The sequence below is a fragment of the Rhinatrema bivittatum genome, chromosome 7 (genome assembly GCF_901001135.1).
Source record: "Rhinatrema bivittatum chromosome 7, aRhiBiv1.1, whole genome shotgun sequence".
Classification (NCBI taxonomy): Eukaryota; Metazoa; Chordata; class Amphibia; order Gymnophiona; family Rhinatrematidae; genus Rhinatrema; species Rhinatrema bivittatum.
Genome location: NC_042621.1, coordinates 123858100 through 123871942, shown reverse-complemented (window position 1 = coordinate 123871942; position 13843 = coordinate 123858100). Strand labels below are relative to the sequence as shown.

General features: G+C 45.7%; 1 protein-coding gene across 3 annotated transcripts in view; it reads left to right on the top strand.

The window, feature by feature from the left end:
- The window catches only part of LOC115095433 (core histone macro-H2A.2), a 204465-nt gene extending 191734 nt beyond the window's left edge, over window positions 1-12731 (top strand). For all 3 annotated transcript variants that reach the window (XM_029609061.1, XM_029609063.1, XM_029609062.1), the window contains exon 10: window positions 12033-12731. In XM_029609061.1, coding sequence (XP_029464921.1) covers window positions 12033-12198 — 166 coding nt within the window. In that variant the 3' untranslated portion in view covers window positions 12199-12731. The remainder of the gene's footprint in view (window positions 1-12032) is intronic.
- The last annotated feature ends 1112 nt before the right edge of the window (window positions 12732-13843 follow it).

The window sequence follows — 13843 nt, the reverse complement described above, 5'->3', positions numbered from 1 at the left end:
AACCTCCAATCCCTAGCCCTGACAGCATGGATGTTGAAAGCTTGATCTTACAACCTCTCAATCTTTCCTCCAATATATCTCAAGTGCTTATAGCTTCATGCAAACCTTCCACACGGAAGAACTATGCTTCCAAATGGAAAAGATTCACTTTGTGGTGCATTCAAAACAACATAAATCCTTTCACTTGCACTACAAATTCTTTACTAGACTACTTATACCATCTTTCAGAATCTGGTCTCCAGACTTCATCTGTAAGAGTACATTTAAGTGCAATCTCTGCTTACCATAACCAGGTAGCGGATGCACCTATTTCCACACAACCTCTTGTCAGCAGGTTTATGAGAGGTTTAACTCACCTGAAACCACCAATTAGACACCCAGCCACACCATGGGATCTCAATTTGGTTTTATCAAGGATTATGCGTTCTCCCTTTGAACCCATACATTCCACTGACCTAAAATTTCTTACATGGAAGACTATTTTCCTCATAACCATTACATCAGCTAGAAGGGTTAGTGAGTTGCAAGCACTTGTCACATATGAACCTTATACTAAGTTCTTACATGACAGAGTGGTTCTACGTACACATCCAAAATTCCTTCCCAAGATAGTCACGGAATTCCACTTGAACCAATCCATAGTTTTACCCACATTCTTTCCAAGGCCTCACTCTCATCAAGGAGAAAAGGGCCTTGCATACCTTGGACTGTAAGCGTGCTTTATCCTTTTATCTCAACCGCACTGCAGCCCACAGGAAATCCAATCAGCTTTTTGTTTCCTATGACCCAAACAAGCTGGGTAAACCAGTGGGAAAACATACTCTATCCAACTGGCTAGCAAATTGCATACAATTTTGTTATGAATAAGCAGGCCTTCCTCTCCAAGGGCGAGTAAAAGCACATTCAGTAAGAGCAATGTCAGCTTCAGTAGCACACTTTCGTTCAGTACCAATCCTTGACATATGCAAAGCAGCAACATGGAGTTCTCTTCACACCTTTGCAGCTCATTACTGTTTGGACAAAGAAGGAAGACAAGATTCAGCCTATGGACAATCTGTCTTAAAGAACTTGTTTCCAGTTTAATCCCAACTCCTTCTACAACCAAACTGCTGTGATCTTCGGCTGACTCATTCAACAACAATACTTCACTGTTGCCTCAATACAACATGACTCAGCCTCTAGCTCGCTATTCACCAATATGTGAGGACTAGCATCCTGCCTGTAGTCCTCACAGAACCCACCCGCCTCCCCGCGGAGTTGGGCCTCATACTTTTATTATTTTATTTTTGCTAACGCATTTGCTACATACGAGACTGAAGAGAGACACCTGTGGCAGAGAATATCATAGCATGCTGGGCATGCTCAGTGCCCTCACAGGGCCAGTCAAAAGTTTCTAGAAACTTTGACAGAAAGCTTTCTCGCTTTAGGGCTCCGTCAGTGACGTCACCCATATGTGAGGACTACCTCCTGCTGTCCTGGGATAACACCTATTACAAGGTAAGCAATTTTGCTTTACGGTAGTAGCTGCACTTGTCAGGAAGAATAATATTTTAGTCTTTCCATATCTAGACAATTGACTAATAAATAGAAACATAGAAACATAGAAATGACAGGAGAAAAAGACCAATTGGCCCATCTAGTCTGCCCAGCAAGCTTCCTTGCCTTGGTATTGAGGCTCTGTGCTTGGTTCCTGTGTTCCTGGAGCTGCTCTTTGTCCCGCTTTTGCTTCTCCACCTCGTTGGATTGGCTTCTGACCTTTGGACCGGCTTTGGACCATGCTCCTGTGTTGCTCCTGGACTTGCTTTGGACCATTCTCCTGTGGTGCTCCTGGACTGGCTTCGGACCACTCTCCTGTGGTGCTCCTGGACTGGCTTCGGACCACTCTCCTGTGGTGCCCCTGGATTGGCTTCGGACCACTCTCATGTCTGCTCCTGGACCGGCTCTCGACCTCTCTCTGGATTTCGACCCTTGGACCGGCTTTGGACTATCCTTCAACGTCTACTCCCGGACTGATTACGACCTGTTGGAGCCGCCAGCCGTCTGGAACCCACGACCTGCAGGAGGCGCCTGCATCCAGACTATCTTCAGTCTTCAGGGAGTCTCCTAAGTCCCAGCGGCTGTGTCCCTATAGGCTCCTCCTGGGGGGATCATGAGCTTCCAGGGTGAAGCCTTCATCTAACATCTACATCAGCAGGCCTTGCCATCCGACGGTAGAGACCGAAGAGGGTTGACTCCCTTTTTGGTAGTGCTGACTCTACCTCGGAACAGGGGTCCACTTTCTGAATCATAACAAGAGAGACTCAATTGTATTGTACTCACGTAGCAGTAACAGAGATTCCACTAGACAAGAGGTCTGGCACCGGAACAGAGATCAGGCCCTCTAGGAGCGAGTACCTGGTTCCAGTGAAGCAGTACTGTGCAATAGATGGTAGTTGTACTCACAGATGGAAACTGTTAGTGAAGTCTTCCAAGTAGAAAGGTTTGAAGATGCAGGCAGCGACTCAGGGAATGTGGGCCCTCAAGGAGCGAGTACCGGTTTCCTGGTAGCACCTGAAAGAAGCAGAAGAGGCCCCAAGGAGCGGGTACCCCGTTAGCAACCCCGAAGGGTGTAAGAGTTCCAGATAGCGCTGGAGTGGCAGAGCAGCTTCGGTACGGAGAGCGAATCCCATCCGTAGAGTTACCGTTGCTAACTGAATGAGCTAGCAAATACTGTAGGCTTAAATATCCGGGCAGCGTGACGTCATATCAGGGGGACGCCCCTGAGGTTCGCACCAACGTGGAAATAAAGATGAGGGCGGCGTGCACATGCTCGCCCTAAGGTACCTTGGAGGAGCATAGCGGGAGACAGCACCAAAGTCGGTCCGGGGACGCCGGAGAGGACGGCAAACAGATGCCGCAGCAGCCAGTAGTCCGAGGTGAGCGGGAGGAGCCGTACGTAGTGAAAGGTAGGCGGGGCGAAGCCGTCGAAGACCGACGGTCGCAACAAAAGGTGAGCATGAGGCTTATGGTTGAGGGTAGTAACTGCTGCATCATGCTTGATGCTTGTTTACCCAGACTGCACAGATCGATGCCTTGTTGGATGTTGTCTGAATGTAAATCCTCTTTTCCACATTTCCCCCTGCATTTGAAGCAGAGAGCAAGTATGCATTCAAAGTGAAGTATCAGGCTTAATTGGTTTAGGGTAGTAACCACCACAATAAGCAAGCTACCCCCATGTTTGTTTACCCAGACTGTGTAGTTCAGTCCTTGTTGGTTGTTGTCTGAATGCAAATCCTCTTTTCCACATTTCCCCTTGCCGTTGAAGCAGAGAGCAATGTTGGGGTTGCATTAACCGTGTGAAGGCTTTTTGAGTAAGGGTAGTAATCACCAGGTAGTAGCCAACATTCCAGCAAGCAACCCCCGTGGCTCTACTCTTCATTCCCATCCTCTAGCCTTTATGGATCCACAGTGTTTATCCCATGCCCCTTTGAAATCCTTCACAGTTTTAGTCTTCACCACTTCCTCCGAAGGGCATTCCAGGCATCCACCACCCTCTCCGTGAAGAAATACTTCCTGACATTGGTTCTGAGTCTTCCTCCCTGGAACTTCAAATCGTGACCCCTAGTTCTACTGATTTTTTTTCATTGTAAAATGTTTGTTGTTGACCATGGATCATTAAAACCTTTCAAGTATCTGAAAGCCTGTATCATATCACCCCTGCTCCTCCTCTCCTCCAGGGTGTACATATTTAGGTTCTTCAATCTCTCCTCATAAGTCATTTTATGAAGAACATCCACCTTTTTGGTCGCCCTTCTCTGGACCGCCTCCATCCTGTCTCTGTCTCTTTGGAGATACGGTCTCCAGAACTGAACACAGTGCTCCATTTGAGGCCTCACCAAGGCCCTGTACAAGGGGATCATCACTTCCTTTCTCTTACTAGATAGTCCTTTCTCTATGCAGTCCAGCATTCTTCTGGCTTTAGCTATCGCCTTGTCACATTGTTTCGCCGACTTCAGATCATTAGACACTATCACCCCAAGGTCTCTCTCCTGCTCCGTGCACATCAGTCCTTCACCCCCCATCAAATACAGTTCTTTCAGATTTCCACACCCCATATGCATGACTCTGCACTTCTTGGCATTGAATCTCAGCTGCCATATCTTCAACCACTCTTCCAGCTTCCTTAAATCCCGTCTCATTCTCACCACTCCTTCCAGCGTGTCCACTCTGTTGCAGATCTTAGTATCATCTGCAAAAAGACAAAACCGTACCTTCTATCCAGTCCACAATGTCACTCACAAAGATATTGAACAGGACCGGTCCCAACACCGATCCTTGCGGCACTCCGCTTAACACCGCTCTCTCTTCAGAGTAAATTCCATTTACTGTAACACATTGTCTTCTGTCCATCAACCAGTTTGCAATCCAGGCCACCACCTTGGCACCCACTCCTAAGCTTCTCATTTTATTCACAAGCCTCCTGTGCGAGACCATATCAAAAGCTTTGCTGAAATCCAAGTAGATGACATTGAGCACTCTTCCTCTATCTAATTCCCTAGTCACCCAATCAAAAATGTCAATCAGATTTGTCTGACAGGACCTTCCCCTGGTGAATCCATGCTGCCTCTGGTCCAGCAATTCTTCTGACTAGATAGTTCACTATTCTTTCTTTCAGCAGAGACTCCATTACCTTTCCTACCACCGAGGTGTGAGGCTAACCGGCCTGTAGTTTGCAGCCTCCTCTCTGCTCCCACTCTTGTGAAACGGGACCACCACCGCTCTTCTCCAATCACTCGGCACCACTCCCGTTTCTAGGGATCTATTGAACAGGTCATGCAGCTGACCTGCCAGCACATCTCTGAGCTCCCTCAGTATCCTGGGATGGACCTCATCAGGCCCCATGGCTTTGTCCACTTTTATTTTTCCTAGCTCTTCCCATACATTCTCTTCTATAAATGGAGTTACATCTACTCCACGCCCCTCCAGTTTCTTGTTAACTAGCGACGGTCCTTCTCCAGGGTCCTCTTTAGTGAACACCGAATTGAAGTATACGTTTAATATTTCTGCCATTTCTTCGTCTCTCTCCACACATTGATCCTTTTTACCTTTCAATTTCACTATACTACTTGGAACTTTTCTCCTTTCTCTGATGTATCTAAAAAATGTTTTGTCACCTCGCTTTACTTCTTTAGCAATCCTTTCTTCAGCTTGACTTTTTGCTGTCTTGATTACTTTCTTCGTCTCCCTCAGTTCCACCAGGTATTCTTCCTTGTGCTCCTCCCTTTGGGATCCTTTATATTTCTTGAACGCTGTTCTTTTAGCTTTTATTTTGTCAGACACCTCCTTTGAGAACCAGATAGGTTTCATTTTTCTTTTGCTTTTCTTTACTTTTCTAACATATAGATTACCGTAGTTGCCTTGGTAATTGCTCCTTTTATTTTGGTCCATTGTTCCACATCTCTCTTGTTCTCCCAGCTTTCTAGTTCTTCTTCCAGATACTTTCTCATTTCATCAAAGTTCATGTTTTTGAATTGCAAAACTCGGGTCTTTGTGCTTCTTCTCCATATCCTATTTGTAATATGAAACCTTACCATTTGATCACTGGTGCTGAGGTGGGCACCCACCTGGACATTAGAGACATTATCTCCATTGGTGAGCACTAAATCGAGTATAGCTCCATCCCTCGTGGGTTCCATTACCATTTGTTTGAACAGAGACCCTTGCAGGGCATCCACTATCTCTCTACTGTTGTTAGATTCCGCAGAAGGGATTCTCCAGTCTACATCCGGCACATTAAAATCTCCAACAATCACCACTTCTCCCTTCTTTCCCATCTTTTGGATGTTTTCAACCAGATCTCTGTCAAGTTCTTCCATTTGATTTGGAGGCCTGTAAACCACTCCAATAAAAATGGATGCCCCATCTTTTTTTAGGTTGGCCCATAGTGCTTCTTCTTTGCCCCATCTTTCTTGCAGCTCAGATGCTTGGATATTGTTTCTGACATAAAAAGCCACTCCTCCCCCTTTCCTGTCCTCTCTGTCCTTCCTTAACAAGTTATAGCCCAATCATGAGATTCCATGAACCACATCTCCGTGACAGCAACAACGTCCAAGTCCGCCTCTACCATTAGGGCTTGCAGATCTGAGATTTTATTGCCCAAACTACGAGCATTTGTGCTCATACTTTCCAGCTTTTCTCGTTCAGGTTACTGCTTTTCTTGGACTACTTTTGTGACTTATTTCGTTGTTTTGTTATCCACTTCACCCTTTTCCATTGCATTTGTATTTGGTGGGTGACATTCCAATTTCTTTCTGCCAGCCCCGGCAACTAGTTTAAATGCCTTATGACATAGGATTTGAATTTATCTCTTAGGATCCTTTTTCCTGCCACAGACAGATGTAAATATCAAATATAAAACAGAGGACTCGGCACAAATTTAATGCCCATAAATTTTCAAATGATTTTTATTCCCAACAAATTTTTTATGTTTTTGATTAGAACCCACATGTGCTACAAACTTCATATATTAAAACCCATCAACGACGCATTAACATACTATCACCATTCATACCATTCATACATATAAAATCACCCCAATACCTATAGAACATCACATAAACACTATAAATATATACCTATACCATCCAATGTTAATATGCCCAACCCAGCACAATTATCCCAAAATTAATACACATAAATCATACAAAGATTTATATATTGGCTGAACGCCTACATACAAGATATCTCAAATTTACAATCATGTATTGTATATATGCTGGACATATATGTTCGTTGTTATACACACAGAATATGTATTCTCTTTGTTATACACCTTGGTTGTTGTACACCCAACAGGCTGTTGTACACCCATACACCTTGGTTGTTGTACACCCAACAGGTTGTTGTACACCCATACATCTTGTCCCCTGAGGAAATGAATAGGGCTTCCTCAGGGGACAAGATGTATTATTTAAAAGTACTACCACGCCATCATCTTCTCATTCCCAAATCTCCTCAGTGTGTGTACTCATCGCATAGATGGCAGCGATTTATAAAATATATCAATTGCACATGATCCCGGTCTCTATATCCTAAAAAAATATATAAACAAATCCGACTATGAATAATTAGATTCTTTATCAACGGGTGAATACACCCTGTGCACCACCACCATTTATATAGTACCAACCAAATTTGTTGGAAATAAAAATCATTTGAAAATTTATGGGCATTAAATTTGTGCCGAGTCCTCTGTTTTATATTTGATATCTATTCTTTGCAACAGAGTAGTGCGTACTGATTATTATTACCTGAACAGACAGATGTAAGCCATCTTTGACAAAGAGCTTTTTACTGTTCCATACATGGCCCCAAATCCTCAAAAGAGGGGAAGCAAACTATATCCTAAACGCTTGACACCTTTTCTCTTTAGGATTCATGGTGAACTTTCAGAAGTCCCTGACTTCCTCATTTCAGTTGCCCTTTATAGGGACTTAGTTGAATACTAAAGCTTTTATTTTTTGAGAGCAAGCAGGATGGTAGGCCTCACATATGGGTGACATCATCAGATGGAACCTTATGTGGAAAACTTATGTCAAGATCTCTAGAAACTTGACTAGGCACCCTGATCATGCCCTAAACCACATGTCCATGTGGAGTCCCTCTTCAGTTTTTTTTATCCGTGGAGCGCTGAGCCTCACAGTTTGCTTGAGCTGAAAACATTTTTGGCTTTTCCTTTGTGGAAAACTTTGATTTTGCATTTTTCACAATCTTTTTCCTTCGGTCTATCGCCTGGTCCATCTAGGTCCCTCTCCGTAGTGCCCCCAGTCAGGGTTTTCAGCATTCGGTTAAGATTCTTTTTGTGGTCTGTTTCCCTGTGGTGACAATGCCTCTGTGCTCATCGTCCATCGAAGCCTGCTGCCTTCATTCCATCTTTTCTCCATTTTGTTTTGACCCCTTATGGCCGCATGTGGTTTCTGCTGATGCCCCCAGTGCCCAAGGACCATGTCAATCACCAATCCTCATGATGTTTCCATCCTCTACCTGGGGCATTGCATGATGTCTGGTGTTGCCATTTGTGCGCCCAGAAGACTCCGAAGGACGTCTGCTTCAGCTCAATAAGATAGACACCTCTTTGGGTCAAAGAAGTCCGAGCCATCGGCATTGGAGGACCTCGGAGCTGCATTGATGGATTCGACGCCATTGTCATGGGCGGGACCATCTGTTGTGTCAAGGTTGCCGGTGAATAGGGGTGCAGGAGACTGTTGCTATCTCCTCTGTGCCTATGATGCCGGGTTCATCGTCCTCATCCTTGGCACTGGGGAAGGACCTGGCCGAGTATCATGGGAAGACCAAGAAACATCAGCACCAGTCACCATCAATGTATGGTTCCGGACACAGGTATGCACCGGCTTTTGCCGTGATGCCCCCAAAGCAACCTGTGGCGAGGAATGCTCAACCTCCATCAATGCCTGGGGTCCGCGACTGTCTCCACCGGTCCTGGTGCCAGTCGCCGATTTCCCCTTGCGGGTCCGAGGAAAATCTGGCCACTCTTCCTTCCTCCCAGTCGGGATTGGCATTGGCAACGTTTGAGGAGGAGCTGGAGCGTCGAGTCCAGCTAGTGATGGAGTGGGCGCTCCAGGGTTTTGGTCTTGTGGCACTGATGCCGCCCGTCCTCCTACTGCTTCTGGAGAAGCTCAATGTACTCATCGGTGCCTTACCGACCCAGCTGGTGTCTGTTCCCAGGGTGGCACTGGTGCACGGCGGGGCACTAAGGCCTCCCCCTGTTGCGCCTGTCGGTCGCAGATGGCTGCGCCCTCTATTGCTCACCTTTTTACTGCCTGACTCTGTTCCTTTTGGGAAGATGGCTGCCTCCGCTTCTCCACGCTGACCCCTCCGGCGTCCCCAGTCCGGCGATTGTTTGTATCTTTCTCCTGGAGTCACCTAGGGCACGCGCGCAGCCCTGTCCTTTACGTGCTTCATGGCAGGAACCTCAGGGGCGTCCCCACCGCATGACGTCAAAAGCTCTGGTATTTAAACTCCGTTCACAATTCCTAATACGAGTTAGCAAGGAATCCTCCATGCTGATCTCTCTACGTTACCAGACGCTGCTACTCTGTGTACTCCCACTCCATGACGACTTAGGTACCCGCTCCTCGGGGGCCTTGCCTCGCTCCTCTACACCCCTCTACCTGCTACCAACAAGGACGCCTAAGGTACCTGCTCCTCGGGGGCCTTGCGTCGCTCCTATCTACCCTCTGGGGTTGCCTACCACCTTCAAGGACGCCTAAGGTACCAGCGCCTCGGGGGCCTTATTTCATCCCGGACCTCCGCTCCTCGGGGCTCTCTACTACTACAACTGCCAGCATCAGAGTGAGTACTATCGCTCCAGTTCTGTCTCTGCATTTTCTCATCTCTCTCTACCTAGATCCTCGGCCTACCCCTCACCGCAGACCATTACCGGATCTACTCTCTCTGGCCTTCCTTCTAGACCTGGGTTCTCGGCCTACCCCGCTTCGCGGACCACTACCGGACCCATCTTCCTCTCGGGACTTGGTGAGACTGTGTGACTGCTTGTCACTCTGCAGCTTTCAGACGGAACATTGCCATTGGATATCTCCTCTTCTGGCTGGGATCGTTGCCCATTCCTCGGGTTACCATCTACGTTGCAGTATAATAAAGACTACCTTTCTCTGTGTCCATCTATTCTTGAAGCTAGCCTATCACTGCAAGTCCCCGCAGGGCGCCGCCCTGTGGGAGGTGTCATCTCTTGCAGCGACCAAGGACCCACACCTCAAAACAACATCTACCGTCTTCATCCTCCAATTAAAGTTTCTCCTCTTCTCAATGGAACAACACTGGAGTTTTCTCTAAATTATTGAGTCCATCATGTGAACCATTAGCAACAATGGATCTCAGATTTCTAATAGCAGTAACCTCAGCACTCAGAGTAAGCGAGTTGTAGGCGCTAGTAATCCATGCTCCCTACACAGGCATTTTTAAAAGAATAATATTGAGAACTCAAGTTTTTACCAAAAGTTGTTTCGTAATTTCATTTAAATCCGTCCATTGTGCTCCTAATGTTTTTTCTGAAAGCTCATTCCAGTAAAGCTGAGCAAACTCTTCACACCTTAGATTGTAGAAAAGCCTTGTTTTGTTTTATTTGGAAATATCCAAGACTTTCAAAAATTCTCAGCTGTTTCCTCTTATGATCCAGCTAAACATGCCTTACAAGTTAAAAGTTAAGTTACATGTTAAAAAGCAAATTTTATTTACATGGCTTTTGAACTCAATTTCTAGTATTGGTGTAGGAATAGGAAATTATCTCACCAATAAAGTTAAAACCCATCTCCACACTGTCTCAATTCAAGATATCTGCAAGGCGGCCACTTGGACATCTATACCAGGGGTGCTCAGCCAGTCTCATGCATATTCATTCGAAATATCCTGAAAACCTAACTGACTGGGAGGACTCAAGGACTGGTTTGAGCACCTCTACACTATACATGCTTTTACCAAGTACTACTGTCTCAAATAAGACTCTTGCAATGATAGTAGTTTTGGCAAAGCAGTTCTTGGAAACCTATTTAATTAAGAGCTTCAACTTTCCCTCCATCCTCTTTTCAACTGGAATGCAATGCCTCTGTATCCAGCAAAAATCAACTATTTCATTGCAACCCTTAGCTTGGGAATTCTCATTTGTATGGTGAAATTTATTCTTCTTGTCCACTAAGAAAGCAAAGTTGCTTACCTGTAGCAGGTGTTATCCATGAACAGTAAGACTAATCTGCCATACAGTCCCATCCTTCTCCCTGTGAAGTTGAAGCTTAGCTTGTGAAAAGCCTGATGAGAAACATAGAAATATAGAAATGACAGCAGAAAAGGACCAAACGATCCAGTCTGCCCAGCAACTGTACAGGTTCATCCAGTCTGCCGTGCTGTATAGGTCACCCCCATACTTATCACTTTCCCAACCCATAAAAGTCAGAGCCCTTGTTTATTACTGTCTGAGTCCAATTCTCCGTTATCTTTGCGATGGAGAAGGTACAGAGAAGGGCTACCAAAATGATAAGGGGAATGGAACAACTCCCCTATGAGAAAAGACTAAAGAGGTTAGGACTTTTCAGCTTGGAGAAGAGACGACTGAGGGGGGATATGATAGAGGTGTTTAAAATCATGAGAGGTCTAGAACGGGTAGATGTGAATCGGTTATTTACTCTTTCGGATAGTAGAAAGACTAGGGGGCACTCCATGAAGTTAGCATGGGGCACATTTAAAACTAATCGGAGAAAGTTCTTTTTTACTCAACGCACAATTAAACTCTGGAATTTGTTGCCAGAGGATGTGGTTAGTGCAGTTAGTATAGCTGTGTTAAAAAAGGATTGGATAAATTCTTGGAGGAGAAGTCCATTACCTGCTATTAAGTTCACCTAGAGAATAGCCACTGCCATTAGCAATGGTAACATGGAATAGACTTAGTTTTTGGGTACTTGCCAGGTTCTTGTGGCCTGGATTGGCCACTGTTGGAAGCAGGATGCTGGGCTTGATGGACCCTTGGTCTGACCCAGTATGGCATTTTCTTATGTTCTTATGTTCTTATCTCTTGCCATTGAAGCAGAGAGCAATGTTAGCGTTGCATCAAAAATATCAGGCTTATTGGTTAAGGGTAGTAACAGCCGTATCAGCAAGTTACCCCCATGCTTATTTGTTTCCCCAGTCCGTAAAAGTCAGAGTCCTTGTTGGAGACTCATGCAGTGGCAGCTGAGAAGGAATACCCACCCATGCTCAGAAACACTTAGGTCTTTCTGAGCTCTGAGAGAGCATGTTCCATGTCATTGCAGTACAGTGATGTCACCCACATGTATGGCTGATTTGTCCTACTGTCCATTGAGAACATCTGTTACAAGAAATCTACTTCACTTTACCAGGGGCAGGAGCGCAGGGGAGTGATTGTACATGCTTGCCTTTTTGATGCAATAGGGATGTTTTTGTATACTACAATTTGGTGTCGTCAGTAATCATGTTTAATTTTCTTTTTCTCCTTCCTCACTTAGAAATGGCTTTCCAAAGCAGACAGCAGCTCAGGTCATCCTCCGAGCTATCTCCAACCACTTTGTCTCCTCCAGCTCTTCCTCTTTGAAGAACATTTACTTCTTGCTGTTTGACAGCGAAAGCATTGGCATCTACGTGCAAGAAATGGCCAAGCTAGACACCAAGTGAAAGCCACAGCAGCAATGACAAAACCAGCGCAGTCGTTTTCAGAACAGAAATTTGAATGGAAAGCGGAAATACTCCTTTTTTTCTTTCCCAAACGAGGATTGAGGGAGTCTGAACCCTTATTTGAAGGTTGTTTTAGTGGACTGGCTTCTGTTTTGTTTTGATTTGGGTTGGCTTTTTTTTTTTGGGGGGGGGGGGGGGAGAGTTCAAGTTTTTGTGATAGGGATGGAGAGCAAGTGAAACGTTGATCAGGGGATGGGATAATAGCAAATGGGTATGGGTTGGGACAAAAGGGCCAGGCTGTGAACACCTAGTTTCTGTAGGATGCAGAAGCCCTTTTTGGTTTTATAGGATCCTCATTGAATTTGTGCTGTTAACACCAACCATAGCTCTTCAATGACTTTGTTTTAAACCTCTTCTTTTATTTTAGTTTTAGTATTAAACACAAAAAGCCTCATTTTAGATTTGTAGTATTGAATTTTACAAGAAAAAAAGTCACAAGATTATTTAAAAAGAAAAAAAAATTACATTCTTAACTTGTTGTCCAGCTTGTATTATTCTTGAGATGAATGCCAATGAGTTAGTGGATGAGAATACCAGGAAAACATTTATTAGGAGTTTGGATGGAAGGGTTGAGAAGTATCTGCATTCCCTGATTTGAGAGAATTTTACTTAACTTTGTCCTCTTTCCTCCATTTATGGGACATTCCTTCTATGTTGCCTTCCCCATGCTTCTAACAGTTTGTAAGTTTTCTACTAGGACAAGCAGGATGGTAGTCCTCACATGTGGGTGACGTCTGATGGAGCCTGGCACAGAAACATTTTGTCAAAGTTTCTAGAAGCTTTGACCAGCAGACTGAACATGCCTAGCCTGCTACTATCCGCACGTTCACACGAGGTCCCCCTTCAGTCTCTTCTTTTCCGCGGTGCAGTTGCCTCGTGGTCATGAAACTCTCCATTATTCTTGTTTTTCTCTGTAAGTTTCAGGTTCCTGCCGATTTCCTTGTCTGGTACCCCTTCGGGGTTGGTGCCTTCCTCGGTGTGGTAGGTTTTCTATTGCTTTTGTTTTTTTCCCCAACTCGATTCCCAACCCTCGCCTTGCGGTAACTGCTGGGCATTTTTCATGGCATCGACCGGTTTTAGTCAGTGTCCCCACTGCCTGCGGACCATGTCTATCACAGATCCGCATGAGGTTTGTATCCTCTGCCTGGGGGCCTCGCAAGACGTCCGTGGGTGTCGTCTGTGTGATCAGATGACCCCCAAAGGGTGTTGGGCACGCCTTGATAAGATAGAGAAACTTTTCGGGGCCCCGAAGTCTGCTCCTTCTATTCCTGCATCGGTCCCATCGACGCCGAGATCGCTGGGAGCTTTATGACATGCTTCCCTTGGCTGTTCCTCTCACCAGTACCACCAAGGATCGAGGGGACGATGATAGATCCTCGATGGTCTCAATGCTGTCCCAGACATCAGGATCTTCCGCTTCCTCGGTGCCGACGAAAGACCGGGCCGAGCACCAAAGGAGATCCCGCAAGCATCGCCACCGGTTGCCGTTGACTCACAGCTCCGGTCCCAGGGTGACACGGCAGCTGCCGAACTGATATCAGCCATTGGAGGCCCCATCTTCCAATGACCCTGGTAGTCCTAGGCA